The sequence below is a fragment of the Ursus americanus genome, chromosome 29, assembly GCF_024610735.1.
Source record: "Ursus americanus isolate L20-20 chromosome 29, mUrsAme1.1.p, whole genome shotgun sequence".
Lineage (NCBI taxonomy): Eukaryota > Metazoa > Chordata > Mammalia > Carnivora > Ursidae > Ursus > Ursus americanus.
In genome coordinates, this window is record NC_142155.1 from 263,694 (window position 1) to 278,853 (window position 15,160).

At 42.2% G+C, this 15,160-nt stretch overlaps 2 protein-coding genes across 7 annotated transcripts in view; one reads left to right on the forward strand and one right to left on the reverse strand.

Annotated features, from left to right (window-relative positions):
* Positions 1-6,196, forward strand: part of SNX14 (sorting nexin 14) — an 81,166-nt gene extending 74,970 nt beyond the window's left edge. For 4 of the 5 annotated variants that reach the window (XM_045798408.2, XM_045798437.2, XM_045798427.2 and 1 more), the window contains one exon: positions 666-6,196. In XM_045798408.2, coding sequence (XP_045654364.2) covers positions 666-779 — 114 coding nt within the window. In that variant the 3' untranslated portion in view covers positions 780-6,196. The remainder of the gene's footprint in view (positions 1-665) is intronic. The other variant, XM_045798413.2, reaches the window with a different exon arrangement.
* Positions 4,857-15,160, reverse strand: part of NT5E (5'-nucleotidase ecto) — a 47,038-nt gene continuing 36,734 nt past the window's right edge. The window contains exons 5-9 of one of the 2 annotated variants that reach the window (XM_045798490.2): positions 13,836-13,990; positions 12,403-12,508; positions 11,390-11,539; positions 9,833-10,033; positions 4,857-5,532 (exon numbers count right to left, since the gene is read on the reverse strand). In XM_045798490.2, the coding sequence (XP_045654446.1) occupies positions 5,495-5,532; positions 9,833-10,033; positions 11,390-11,539; positions 12,403-12,508; positions 13,836-13,990 (650 nt within the window). In that variant the 3' untranslated portion in view covers positions 4,857-5,494. Of the gene's footprint in view, positions 6,855-9,832; positions 10,034-11,389; positions 11,540-12,402; positions 12,509-13,835; positions 13,991-15,160 lie in introns of both variants that reach the window. The other variant, XM_045798481.2, reaches the window with a different exon arrangement.

Consider the following 15,160-nt stretch of genomic DNA (forward strand, 5'->3'; position numbering starts at 1 on the left):
AATCTTATGTAAACAATTTAGTCAAGTAGATTTTTGGTTTATGTCTGTTGTCTCTCCAAAAGGAAAATACGGAATTAATTGTATTTCTTGAGGAAAGTTAATTTAAAATATTAGAGTTAGTGTTCAGAATTCTACTCACAGTTCTCTCCCATGCTTTACTTTTCTCCTTGAAACAAATTTGTCTTTCAAGATTGAGAGTTTTGTATTTGCTAATTGGTTGTAACACTCATTCAGAGTACGCTTACTGAGTTTCAGCTCTGTATCAGATACTCAGCTGGGTAATATGAAACTAAATATAATTTGGAAATCTAACCTATTTAATACTATTCACTTATTTTTTCCCCAAGGTTTTAAAAAATGGTTATTAGGTATTGTAATTTTTGAAAAGGTTTTGTCAGTTTTATTATATTTTTCATTGCTTGAAAATTCTAGAATATATATGAGTTTCTGTGAATTGGTACTTTAATAACCAAGCCTTAAACATTTACTAATTTCTCAGGGACAGGTGGAAGATTAATCAGGCTAACTCTTCACACTTAAATCCGTAGCATTTTAAATACTGTTATTTAAAATGTCATGGCAAACTGGAAAAATAAAATATTTACAGCCCTTTTTATGCCATTCTTACCTACTCTTCTATAAATTGTAATATTCTCTTTATTTAGATGAGAAAAATCTTGTGCATCAGGAGTGCATCATTCTGCCTGGGCTGCCATAACAAATATCACAGGCTGGGTGGCTTAAACAACAGATTTATTTCTCACAGTTCTGGAGGCTAGAAGTCCAAGATGAGGTGCTGACAAGGTAGGTTTCATTCCGAGGCCTCTTCTTTTGGTTTGCAGTTGGCCACCTTCTCACATGTGCTCCTGACCTCTTTGTGTAGGTGTGTGGGAAGAGAGAAAGAGATCTCTCTCTCTCCTCCTCCTTACAAGGCCACCAATCCTATTGGATTAGGGTTCCACTCTTACAACCTCACTGAACCTTAATTACCTCCTAAAGGCCCCATCTCCAAATATGGAGAATTTTTGTGTTAAAGCAGTTTTGGGCTTCAACATAAGAATTTTTTTTTTTTAAGATTTTATTTATTTATTTGAGAGAGAGAGCATGAGCGGGGAGAGAGGCAGAGGGAGAGGGAGAAGCAGGTTCCCCGAGGAGCAGAGAGCCCAACATGGGACTCAGGCCCAGGACTCCAGGGTCATGATCTGAGCTGAAAGCAGATGCTTAACTGCCTGAGCCACCCACGTGCCCCCAACATAAGAATTTTAGGAGGATACAATTCAATTAATAGCATTGGGTGAGCTCTATTTAAAGAAAACGTGATGTATAAAAATCTACACATACAAAAGTAATCATTCACTTTATAAAAGGAAAAGGAACTAGTTGCAGTCTCTGTCAGCCAGGCATTTTATATACACTATCACATTTTCTCATCCATCACAGTAATTGTGAGATGATATTATTTCTATATTATAGGTAAGGATATCGAAGCCAGAGACAGTACTGAAGTTAGAATTCAAACTTAGGTTGTCTCTCATCTTCATTCATGTGCTTGTCAGTGTTGCCCCATAAAAGAAGCTTTTATTTCCAAAAGTAGGCACTTTTTGGATCCTTTTTAAAAAGTATGTTCCCCAGTCATTTCAAACAGTTTACTTTGTACATTACTTTCTATCCATCTTTATGTGTGTCCCCTAGTACCTGAGCTTCTCATTTTGAAATGTTTTTCTAGAAACAACTCTCAGTGTTTCTGCTTGAGGGGATAAAATGACATGAAATAGATGGAAAGATGTTTTCAGATTTAAAAGGACATTATAAAATTGTGTTTTATGTATAATTATAGATATCAGAAGATTCTGAGAAATGATTGTAAGCAAGCACTTAAATTATCATTTATTGACTTACTAAAAATAAAAACCATTTGATTTTACAATAGAAATATGAATAGAAGTCTAATTTGCTACGGTTCTTAACAGACTGTGTAATGATATATACACAAGTTGTAATTTCAGATATAGTCAACATTAGCATAATAGTTGACTAAATGAATGAATGAACAAATGAATAGGTCTTGCCAGTTCACTATATTCCATTTTAACTATGCTTTCTGTAATGTATCCAGTAATTCTTTGACAGTGCTGGATACACAGAGGAGAAATCTTTAACCTGAGGCCTATAAGCTCCAGGGAAAAATAGTTTTTTTATTTCACTTTTTTTCATTAATTTCATATTTATGGTCTTTTTCTATCAAACACTCCAGATAATAGATGTATTTCAGTGACACCCTATTTACCTAAAGCAGTGGCAGGAAGGAATGTATTTCAGTGACACCCTATTTACCTAAAGCAGTGGCAGGAAGGATTTGGCCCTCAGGCTATAGTTTGCTAATCCCTGATAGAAGAGAACAAAAGAGGGGAGAAAAAGGAATACTGTTAGAAAAGTTATAATTACCTTCATATTACCTTCATATTAGGGAACGGGGGAATTGAATCTTTGGAGAAAGGCAACTATCTTTTTTTTTTTTAAATTCAATTTAATTAACATATAGTGTATTATTAGTTTCAGAGGTAGAATTTAGTGATTCATCAGTTGCATATAACACCCAGTGCTCATTCCATCACGTGCCCTCCTTAATGCCCATCACCCAGTTATCCCATCCCCTTACCCACCTCCCCGCCAGCAACTCTGTTTGTTTCCTATAGTTAAGAGTCTCTTATGGTTTGTCTCCCTCTCTGATTTTGTCTTATTTTTCCTTCCCTTCCACTGTGTTCATCTGTTTTGTTTCTTAAATTCCACATATGAGTGAAATCATATGATAATTTGCCTTTCTCTGACTGACATATTTTGCTTAGCATAATACTTCTAGTTCCATCCACGTCATTGCAAATGGCAAGATTTCATTCTTTTTGATGGGTGAGTAGTATTCCATTGTGTGTGTGTGTGTGTGTGTGTGTGTGTGTGTGTGTGTGTGTGTGTGTATCTTTATCTTCTTTATCAATTCATCAGTCCATGGACATCTGGGCTCTTTATATAGTTTAGCTATTGTGGACATTGCTACTGTAAACATTGGGGTGCTGGTGCCCCTTCGAATCACTGTTTGTATCCTTTGGATAAATCCCTAGTAGTGCAATTTCTGGGTCGTAGGGTAGCTCTATTTTTACCTTTCTGAGGAACCTCTGTACTGTCTTCCAAATTGGCTGCACCAGTTGGCATTCCCACCAACAGTGTAAGAGGGTTCCCCTTTCTCCACAACCTCAACAACATCTGTTGTTTCCTGAGTTGTTAATTTTAGCCATTCTGACCAGTGTGATGTGGTATCTCATTGTGGTTTTGATTTGTATTTCCCTGATACCCACTGATGTTATTTTTTTTTTATGTGTCTTTTGGCCATTTGTATGTCTTCTTTGGAGAAATGTCTGTTCGTGTCTTCTGCCCATTTCTTCACTATATTTTTTGTTTTTTGGGTAAAACACCTCCTTTTGGCTGCATCAGGTAAGAAAACTGGTGCCTTTTGATTTGCTGTACTTGAGCCAAATCAACTGCTAAAATATATCCTATTTTACCAGTACAAAAATAACATTCATTATAATCTTTCATTTGCAAAATGTGTAAGTCACAGAAGCTGCTGGTGGCTGCCGGGTTGCCCCAGCTGATTCTGTTTCGTGCCAGGAGACTATATTAAAGGGATGAACTGTGTCCCCTGAAAAGATGGTGGGGCTTCAGTCTAATTCCCAGTATCTGTGAATGTGACCTTATTTGGAAATACTGTTTTTGTAGGTGACTAAAATGAAGTCATTACAGTGGGCCTAATCCAGTATGACTTTGTCCTAATAAAAGTGGACATAGAGGGGCACCTGGGTGGTACAGTCGGTTAAGTATCCAACTCTTAGTTTCAGCTCCAGTCATGATCTCAGGGTCATGAGATCGAGCCCTGTGTCAGGCTCTGCACTCGTCAGGGAGTCTGCTTGAGATTCTGTCTTCTCTCTCTCTCTCCCAGATTAAATAAGTAAATCCTAGGAAAAAATGAGGGGGAGGCACGGAGGCAGACATACTGAAGGAAAGGGATGTAAAAACATGGAGAAAATACCAGCTATAAGGCAAGGAATGCCTGAGGCCACCAGAAGCTGGGGGAGAGGCTTGGAATAGATTCTTCACCACAGTTTTCAGAAGGAAACAACCCTGCCAACTGGATCTCAGACTTCTAGCCTCCAGAATGGTGAGACGATAAATTTGTTGTTTAAGCCATCCAGATTGTGTCAGTTTATTACAGCAGTCCCAGGTAACTAATCAGGAACCTTTGCTAATTTTGACAAGCCTAGCCATATATCCATGGGACTGCTTAGTCTTTACGGAGCAACTTTTTGTAACGGACAACTATTGGCAGCCTCAACTCTCTCCTAAGAAACCCAGCTTACTCTTTGCTGCAAACTGCTGAAGGCAGCTCTGCCACCAAGTGAATTTAATGTACTAATCTGATCAGTGTGTGACAGTTGGTTTATTGTGTTATCAGTACGCTTGAAGATTCTTAGATGTACAGCCAGTTCAGATAAATTAAATCCCCAGCATTGTCTAGCTTGATCATTTTTATTTTTAGTAAACAACAGGCCTCAAAACAGTTTCTACGTCAGATTCTGTACATGAAGCCAGAATATATCGTGGTATTACTTAACATATCCTTTATTTACTGCGTTCATTTTTCTTCTCATTTTTTGGTTGAGAAAGAGGATAGGGTTGTCAGATGGCAAGGGACTTACGGTCAAGGGAAATGATACCGGTGATAAGCTGTCAAAGTTTTGCTTCAGTCATATCATCTCAGATTATAGTGTTGGCTTGAGAGAAGAAATAACTACCAAAGACAAGGAGCATATCTTCAGTTTTATTGCACAATTGAATTGCACAATTGAATCTTCAATTGCAAAGTGTCTGAGGTCATTTCTTAAACCACTGCACAACACATGCACATATATTTAGAAAACTAACAAAAATATTCTTTAAAAATTAGTGCTCCAGTAGTATTTGTTCTATTTTACTGGCTAAGCATAAAAAATGTACTCCAAATGCACCTTTCTCGAATTTTCCTCTTATAATCTTACTGACATTTGTTTACTTATAGCTAATCTGTAGATTCATAAAACTGAGGGCATTATTTTACTGCAGTAGCCTTTTTAAAGATGTTACAGAGTTTAAAAGTGTATTTTTGTATCAAGTGTACTTCATATTTTTAAACATTAAGCAACAAGCACCGCTTCTCCAAACATCTACTGCTATTTGCTCACCAGTTTTTAAGGTGAAGGCTCCCATTTCTTTTTGAATCATTTGTGCAATGCTGAGCAGGCTCGCATGGCCTCATGACCACCTTAGGCAAGTATTTGTTCTTCTGGGTGTAAATCATTTCATCAGTCTGGGTGTTTCTTGAGGTTCCGCTCAGAGGGATGCACTCCCAGGCAGGAGTTCTCATATATATTTGAGAATGATCCTTGTGTAATATCACTTTTAAAAATCAATCCTTGTCTCGTCTTCCCTCTGGATTTTCCTTAACTGGGGTGGGGGCGGGGAGAGAGAGAGAGAGAGTGTGTGTGTGTGTGTATAGCGTGACTAAAGTACAGGGCTGGCATCTTGCTGGGGAGGGACAGGTGCAGGTTTAGAATTACACCTTGTCTTAGAAGGTTCTTTAATGGTACCTTTACATTAGAAAGAAGGAAGGAAAGAGCACAGAGGCAGATTGATGGAATCCCATAAAATTATTAACAGCTCATACCACATGTCAGGCACTATGCTGCTAGTCCTTAACAAATATCTAACAAATCTAAATGCCCTTTAGCTCTTTTTCTTCTGTAATGTAAATACATCCTGGGTGTCCTGTTCTTCCCTTCCCTTTCTCCCTGATCCTGGACTATTTTTTGCCTTTCCCATCATTTGCTGCACTGTTTGTTCCCTGACTCATAAAGGCACATGGGTTGTACAAGAGAGAATGCTACCCTGTGTTAGTCCATTAAACTCACTATAACAACAGGATCTAAAAAGGAAAAAATAGAGACATGAAATAAAGCAGACACTTATCGTCTAGGCGCTTGATGCTGTTGATAGTTCTGAAGAGAGAAAGCCACTAAGTACCATTCCCAACAGCAACTGGATGTAGTTGAAAGAGTGCTGCACTTGAGGTCAGAAAACCTGGGTGTAGGTCTTAGATGTGTCACTTTCAGCTGCATGGCCTTGAACAAGTCTGCTCTTTCTGAGCTTCAGTTGCCCATCTGACAAATGGGAAAAAACAATACCTGCCTTGCCCACCAAAGTTACAGGCATCAAATAAGATAATGTGCTTAAAACTCCCTTGTAAATGAAAAGTGATAAAATGTAAACATAGTTGTTTGGTGGATTAAAATGGATATAAAGGAGAAAAATGATTTCTGTGGTTTAAAATTGTTAATAAAATTTTATTAAAATTTGCATATGTAAACTAAAGAGGGTTGGCCTTCCTGTCAAAGGGCTCATTTTCATTTTTTTCCTGTGTATTCATTAACTTGCTGATCCTGTGTGATGATGTCAGTGTCTTCATTTAACAATCCTCTAAGCTCAGCTTCTAGGCGCCTGCAAAGATGGTCTGTGCCATCACCAAGCCAGTTCCTAAAAGGCAGACTTGAATCTCACTTGGAAAAAAATGCAGTTCCACACATTAATGGCAAGAAGAATTTTTGGCTATTGGTATAAAACAATGATCACTGCCAAAAACGAAAGAAATATTAGAGAAAAGCTTCCATGACAATGAGTTCCTGCAGAAAACTTGATCCGACCTTCAACCGCTGGATAAATTACTTTCATTTTTAAGATGTATCCAGAAACCACATTGATATCTTGGTCACCTAGAAAAATATATACATTGTTTTACTTACAGAGTAAGTAACTGTCAAGAGTAAGAAGTGAGAAAACCAATGTATTTCTCTAAAGTCCTCTATAATTATAAGAGGAAAGATACTTCTTTCATAAGCAGGGATAAAATGTCACAAAAGACAAGAAGAGTGGTAATCAAAGGTAAAAGAATTTGATGCTGTTTCATGTCCCAGATGTCAAATGTGCCCATTGTTCTCTGCTAGATAATTAGGTAACTTAGTCAACTCTGAGATGACTCAAGAAAATGGTTGTTGACATTATTGCTTTTGAACCACTCCAAAAAAAGGGCATTAGCCAACTGGTCAAAAACAATTAGTTGAGACATAAAAGTAGCTTCCTTCTGCTTGCCTGGTCAGAAATCATTTTCACATAATTGACAGACAATGGAGACTTCATTTCCAAAAGAGAGGAGACGTGATTAAAAAAATACCAATTGCCGTAACTACAACAAACACATAGGGACCTGACAAAAATTTTGTTTTAATTATGCCACTTGACAAATCCTATATCTGCTGATGGGTTAATACCCAAAATACACAAAGAACTCCTACAACTCAAAACAAAAACAACAAAAATCTGATTAAAAAATTGGCAGAGGATCTGAATAGACGTCTTTCCAAAGAAGACATACGGATGGCCAACAGACACCATGAAAAGATGCTCAAGAGCACTCATCAGAGAAAATGCAAATCAAAGCTACGGTATCACCTCACCGGTTAGAATGGCTATTATCAAAAAAGACAAGAAATAACAAGTGTTGAAAAGGATGTGGAGAAAGGAACCCTGGTGCACTGTTGGTGGGAGTGGAACTGGTGCAGCCCCTGCGGGAAACAAAAATCAAAAATAGGACCACTGTATGATCCAGCAATTCCACTTCTGAGTATTTGAAATAAACAAAAACACCAATTCAAGAAGAAATATGCACCCCCATGTTCACTGCAGCATTATTTACAATAGCCAAGATGTGGAAAAAAGTGTCACTGGTGGATGAATGGATAAAATGTGACACACACACACACGTATGCACAATGGGGTACTATTCAGCCACAAAAATGAAATCTTGTCTTTTGCAGTAACATGGACGGACCCTGAGGGCATTATGCTAAGTGAAATAAGTCAGAGAAAGACAATACCATAGGATCTCGCTTATATGTGGAATTAAGCAATAGCAACAAAACCAAGCTTGTAGATACAGAGAACAGACTGGTGGTTGCCAGAAGTGGTGGGGGGGGGGGATGGGCAGAGCGGGTGAAGGGGATCAAAAGTCCAGGGTTCCAGTACAAGTAAGTCATAGGGATGTAATGTGCAGCATAGTACCTAGATACTGTACTCCATATTTGAAAGTTGCTATGAAAGCAGATCTTAAAAGTCCCCATAACTATATGATGTTAACTAGACATTGTGATGACCCTTTCACAATATATACATATACTGAGTCATGTTGTACATCTGAAACTAATACAATGTTATATGTCAGTTATACCTCAATAAAAATATTTATCACTAATATTTAAAAAAGAACTCTGTGCTGTGCTTCTCACTCCTGCATTAGAATCACTGGAAGAGACTTTTATCCCAACCCAGTTAAATCAGAATGTCTTAAAAGTTGGGGCCAAGGTATTGGTATTTAGTTTAAAATGCTCCCCAAGGGGCGCCTGGGTAGCGCAGTGGTTAAGCATCTGCCTTCGGCTCAGGGCGTGATCCCAGCATTCTGGGTTCGAGCCCCACATCAGGCTCCTCCGCTATGAGCCTGCTTCTTCATCTCCCACTCCCCCTGCTTGTGTTCCCTCTCTCGCTGGCTCTCTCTGTCAAATAAATAAATAAATTCTAAAAAAAAAAATAAAAAAAAAATAAAATGCTCCCCAAGTGATTCTGATGTATAGCTAAGGTTGAGAACCCTTAGGGCCAAGGCTTCCTAAACCTTCTATGTGAGCTCCTCCTCTCCAACACCTGTAGGTCTGGGCTCGGGTAATGCACAGCCACCAGCCTCTGTCTCATGTGGGACTCAAGAGGACACCTTTTTAATCCTGCCCTTCCATCTTCTATCATGGAATGGACAGAAGCAGCCAGTGCCTTTCCTGGCAGGAAGGGCTGCCTCCTTTGCCCCAGCTCTGCTCTCTACCCTCTTTGGAGCAAGCAGTTAAAATAGCAGGCCCACCATGGTAGAGCAGAGGAGGAACCTAGCCGAGCTCCTTCCTGGAAATGAAGAGAAGCTTTGCATGTGTCTTACAAGCACACTGGCTTCTGCCCTGGAGAAGAGGAAGGGGTAGTATATTCTACCAGTGGACTTTATGCATGTGAAGTGGTTCTTTTTTAAAAATTAATTATCTTAAAAGCCCTGTGCTGGTGGCATCCTCAGGGCCTTTGTGGGACTCAAATCTCCCAGGTATCTCCCATGAGTGGACTTCTACATGAAGTGGTTCTCAGAACTGATTTTTAAAAGTGAGGCTGGGGTAAAATGATCCTAAATGCTGCCAAAAATGTTGACTGAAGTCAAGTATGGTGGTTCTTATAATTTGCTCCACCAACCCACTGTGCTGAAAGGGGGGAGGGGAGCACATCCCATCCACTCCTACCTCATCTATTCACACTAAATACTTCAAGAAAGTTTATAGGATTTTCCAGATCCAATCTAAAGTTCTGGAGATAAGGTTTTTCTGTATGTGCAAAACTTACTCATATTTCACAATCTGAATAGCCGTTTATATGTGCTTAAAAGAGTTTTAAAACATTTTGGGCTTGGACGGGTGGGTCTGTGTGCTGGGGAGGGGCAGGGCACATCTTCCCCAGTGCTGTGCTGCTGTTTTCCAACAAAGCTGGGGCGAGCTGGCAACACGGGCGGGATCTTGTTCTGGCTTTGCAGTCCTGGCATCATGAGTAGCTCCCCTCTCTGGACCAGTACTGTTGTTTGTGAGTACTTTTGGAGTAGGGGGAGGGAGATTGTGCTTACCAGAGTCGTGTCTTAATGCTTCATCTTTTATCATCCGGAATCCATCTCCACCATTGGCGAGGAAGCTTGGGAGGACTACCTTATATGTCTTACCCATTTGGAGAGGCTCGTAACTGGGCACTCGACATTGGGTACAAAGAACATCTAATTTGACTACTCTGTCCCCAGGTTTTCGGGAAAGATCATACACCACTTGAATTCCTAGAAGAGAAACGAGTCTGTTGTCACTGGATCCAAGAGATCTAAGAAAGAGATTTCTAAGAAAGAGATTTTGGCCAAAATCTGCAACTGGGGCCCTGAGCTGGGTTTTCATGGAGTGCGAGCTTGAGTGAAGTTTCAGCAGGGGAGTTGAGATGACACTGCAGCATTTGGTTACGATTATCCTCCAGTCCTGGGAGGTCTGAGAACCACCGGGAGGAAAATTGGCTCTGGCTCAGAATGGGCCAGCGGTAGCAATGCAGGGAGAAATCACATCTTTTTAAAATTCGAAATGAATTGGTCAGCAACTTGTGCAATGGCTTTGGAAAATGAGAAATAGATGAGAGGTGCAGAACATGTGTTAGAATTTTGAAGACTCCTAAATGGTAATAATTTGGGCTTGGATGACTTTCACAAAACAGGTAACTTACCCAGCACTGTGCTGGAGCATCAAAACCCTGTTGTCCCCCCAACTCTGTCCTGGAAAAATGCAGACTGTTTGGGTTACCCCATAGGCAGCAGGTGGGGCTCCCCCACCATCTGCAGCCCCTCAGTCCCAAGAGTGGGGGGGGTTCTACAGAGGGAGGATGAGACCAAGCAATCACCTACCATCCACAGTAAAAAAAACAAAACAAAAAAAACCCCCAACATATGGTGTCAGAGTCAAAGTTAATAAAGTTATTAATATTTTAAAGATTAACTCATCGAACTGTAGAAATCATTCTGGACAAAAATGTTTCAGAAGTCCTTGTCAATTTGGGAAGCATTTATTTTCATTCCATTTTCACTGTGATCTGTGATCAGAGGAGTAGGGCAGGTTTTCTCACTGCATTCAGAGAGGTTGAAGACCTGTCCCAGGTCACAGTGGAACCAGAACCAGGTGTCCCAATGTGTCTATGTGTGGCTGCCGCTCCCAGAAATCATCCTTGTTAAAACCGATCGGCCACTACATTCCTTTGAGTCGCTGCATGGTTCCAGGCAATTATGAAGAGAACAGAGAAGGGCTGTTTTTTTGTTTTTGCTTTTTGTTTTAAGCAAAGAATACTGAATGTCTAAACAACTTAGATTTTAATAGAAACTAGACCTCAAGGCAGCTAACCTGCTTAGAATTTGGAGGGCCAGTTCCTATAGAGGGTCCATCTGATGTCCAAATCAGATGTAGCAAATACTGCTCACTACCATGGCCTTGGGGCTTTAACCCTGACCTAATCTCAGTGGTCGGGGAATCCATGGCCATTGAAAGACTATGCACTGGTGTTGGGTGGAGGAAGACCTAAACAAATGGCCATGGAGGTCCTGGTATGTGGGGAACTAAGGCAAGCAGCAGGAAATCCCATGTCACGTTGAAGGGTGACTTACCGCCCACCTGCAGGAACTCTCCAGTAGACTGGCCATAGCGGTGCACACTGTGCTCAAAGGCCTTCTTCAGCGTGGAGCCTTTTAATTGGATCAGGTCAAAGGTTTCCCCAAAGGGCAACACAGCAGCCAGGTTCTCCCAGGTAATTGTGCCTGAGGGTAGTTGCAGATGAGACAAGAAGAAAAACAGCTTGAGAATAAGCTTGCCCCAAGACCGGCTTCCTTTAGGATTGGTGGAGATGAGGGAGACATGAGGCTCTGGGAACGCTATTAGGACAGCATCAGCAGTGCAAGTGTTCCTGACACTTAGGGAGGGAATGGATTCAAGAGGCCTCTGGCCATGCTCTCTTCCACTGGGCAAGATGGCAGGAGCTTAGAAATGGCTCCAAAGTCGCCGGGGCTCTGCCCTGGATCTCTGGCTTGCAGCTGGATCCTCAGTGGGTGTTCTGCATTGCTCTGTTCCCTCCAGACAGGCAATGCGTCCCTGCCACCTGTCCCTGTTTGACAATGAGCTGAGCTTGGGGCTTCACACTGAGACTACCTGGTTTTGATAGCATATTAGGGACGATTGCAAGAGTGTCCTGAATCTCTGTCTTGTTGGTTTGTTTTCCCATCTGATATCCTGGATATCTATAAATGCACTAAAAAAATTTAATCTAGTAGGGTGTTTTTTTCCAGCACGAAAGACTGGCAATTTGCCCCTTTCTCTTTCTGAATATCAAGGAGGAGACTGTCAGTATTTTGAATTAATCAGCAATAATTAGTATTTGGCTTTGTGAGTCTGAAGTTTAGATCAAGATTGGGTTCCATTAACCCTAGCTGCTACCTCTGTGTGTGAATACACACGAGAACACACAAGAATGTGTGCGTCCTGGTTAGGCACTGAATTGAGTAGCGGTGGACCCGAACTGAAGAGCCTGACGTTGCGGTGACAGCAGAGATGAGCCGAGGCTCCCCGTGGGCATGGTCAGAGACCGAACGCACTGAGTTACCGACCCTGAGCCTGGGAAGTTTACCGTTGTTCCGTTCGTCAATGGGCGACCGAATGGCACCTCCATTTAAAATGCACATGGACACATGGTTCCACGACACTCCGTCCGGGTGTCTAATATTGTTGTTAATCTGCAACAGTAGCATGAATTTGCGTTAGTTATTCTGGATCTTCTTCCTCAGGGTCAGTTCCAGGAATGTGGAACTGAGGAAATAAAGCTACTCTTCCCTGCCCCTCTGTCCCCAGAGACTTCTCAAGTATAATTAGAATTAGTTCTATGCTCTGAGAAGCAAAAACAGGGAACTCTGACCAGTCCTGGGTCAGACTTTTAAAAGCAAGTAGCTCTGAGCCCCCTCTCCTAAGACCCCTGTCCTCACAGGTGGGTGGGCTTTAACAAGATTGGCTCTAGTGTTAGGACAGGGCTGGCCTGCCACGCTGCCCACCCCCCCTACAGGCCCCTCACCCTGGCCTCCATGTCAGGTCCCCAGCCAATTCCCAGGTTGGCAATTTGAGAGGCACAGAGACTGACTCCTGAAATGGAGGAATCCATTTCATTCTTTTCTTCTACAAAGTATATGTTTAGTTACAAGAAATTAGATGAATACATTCTGATTTGAAAAAAAAAGCACAAAAGCAAAAGTTTTCTTATACTTGCCTCAGCCTCTTAACAGAGTGGTAAGCACTGCTAACAGCTTGTTTCCTTTCAGACCTTTCTCTAAACATTCCCATACAGGCTTCTCTTTAGCTCCTTCTTCTGCATGGCTGCATAGTGCTGGGGAGCCAGCACTGGTCTCACCTTGCAAAGTGTGAACACTGTTATTTACTTGGCAGTCAGTTACTGAGTGTGTATATGCCTGGCACAGACAGTCAGCCCCCCGGGTGCAGGCTTCCCCCGGGTGCAGGCTTCGGTGGGAGTGCTGAGTCTGACCTGGGGACCGTGGCTCAGCATGGCCCCCAAGCGGCTGCCACAGCCAGTCTGTCTGCAGGTAGTTTGACAGAGGGGTGTTTTCATGGGTCATGCGTTCAGCCACAGGTCTTACTATATAAGTGCGTGTTGTCATTCTCTGCTTGGGAAGGAGGCTCCCAGCCACACAAGGCCTCGTTCTCTGGAGCCAAGAGGACAGATCAGTGAGACACTGGTCAAGCCAGGCCCAAGCGGATGTGTTTTATCTACTGTGCCTGCATCTTCAGAGTAGTGAAGTTTTGTGTATTCAGACCATCCAAAATGAACAACTTCCAAGAATGGCTTCAGTTCTCGCAAAGCAATAAAGTGATGGTCAGCTGGTCTAGATGGGCACCTCTCAAGGTATGCAGTATGAATCCACCCCAAGCTTTAGTTTGGGCACTAATTTTTTAAAAATCCTCCATTTTGTAATTATCAGGTTGTCCCTCCTTGCATCCCCCTCTGCTCCCTCCTCCCTCCCGAGGCACAGGACTGCACTCCTGGGGACCACTCACCATAGCATCACAAATCAGGTTGCCCATGTTGCACTCCTTAAAGCGGCATGACTGAGTGGAGCCATCCAGATAGACGATTGTTTTCCCCAATTCCTGAGTAGAATAATTATCTAATTTTACCCTCCATTTGTTAATGTCTGCTTTTATGCTTGGATCTAGAAGCATGCAAAGAAAGAAAAAAAAATTAGCCTGCAGTTAAGGCAGGCCTCGCCCTGGCCTACATTTTGGAGAAGGGATCAACGATCATTTAGCTTACCTACTGTAACGATACATTTCTTTATCATAATTCGTCTACATTTTAGTTTGTGAAATTTCCTCAGGAAATTCTGTTTCTTGGTAATAAGACTAGGAATGGATCTTAATTTAAAGATGCACTGAGTATCCTTTTTAAACAAAATTATTTATTTTAGGGAGAGAGAGACAGCACACGCACGTGTGCAAGTGCATGCATACACGAGTGGTGGGGGGAAGGGCTGGAGAGAGAGGGAGGGAGAGAATCTCAAGAAGACTCCCCACTGAGCACAGAGCCCTACTCGGGGCTGAGCATGGGGCTCAACCTCAGGACCGTGGGATCATGACCTGAACCGAAAACAAGAGTCAGACGCTCAACCAGCTGAGCCCGCCAGGTGCTCCAGACAGTGAATATCCTAACATCAACTCATCACACCTGAATGAGCACCTGTGGGCCCACCTGGGGTAGCATCAGTGGTGGGGTCGGGGGGTGGGGGTGGGGGTTGGTGAAAGGCCTCCAGTGCAGGTGTAAAGGGCCTGCTGAGGTTCTGCTGTCTGTGTGGTCCCTCTGGCTATTGAGAGGTCTGTGTTGTGACCACAGTCTCTGCAAGGCACCCCCAGCCCCCCCTTCCCTGATCTGATCATGGTAAGCAGTAAAAGGCAGGTGACAGAGGCACAGGAGTGTGGTCACGTATACTACGTGCAAATGGATGACATAAGATGTACTTTACTCTGAGTCCCAGACAACAAAGAAAGATGCTCCCACATCTGATACAGAAACTGAAGTCACTGAGACTGGGCAACTTGCCCCAGGCATGCTGCTCCTGGTGGTGGGGCTGGGGTTGGAGCCCTGCTCTAGCCAGTGTGAACCCCTTTGCTTCAGTGAGCAGCTCTCCTCCGGACACGAGTTGAGAGTGGCTTTCCCATGCCCGGGTGAAGCTTGAGAAGGCACAAGAAGCAATGACACGGTGTCTGATGCCGAGAGGACTTGGGGAAGCAAATGGGATTTGGGACATTTGGGTGTTTTCAATCTCCTTGTCCATGAAGAGGGCAAACTTAAGGGAGAACTCAATTCTTCAAAGGTATTATAGTCT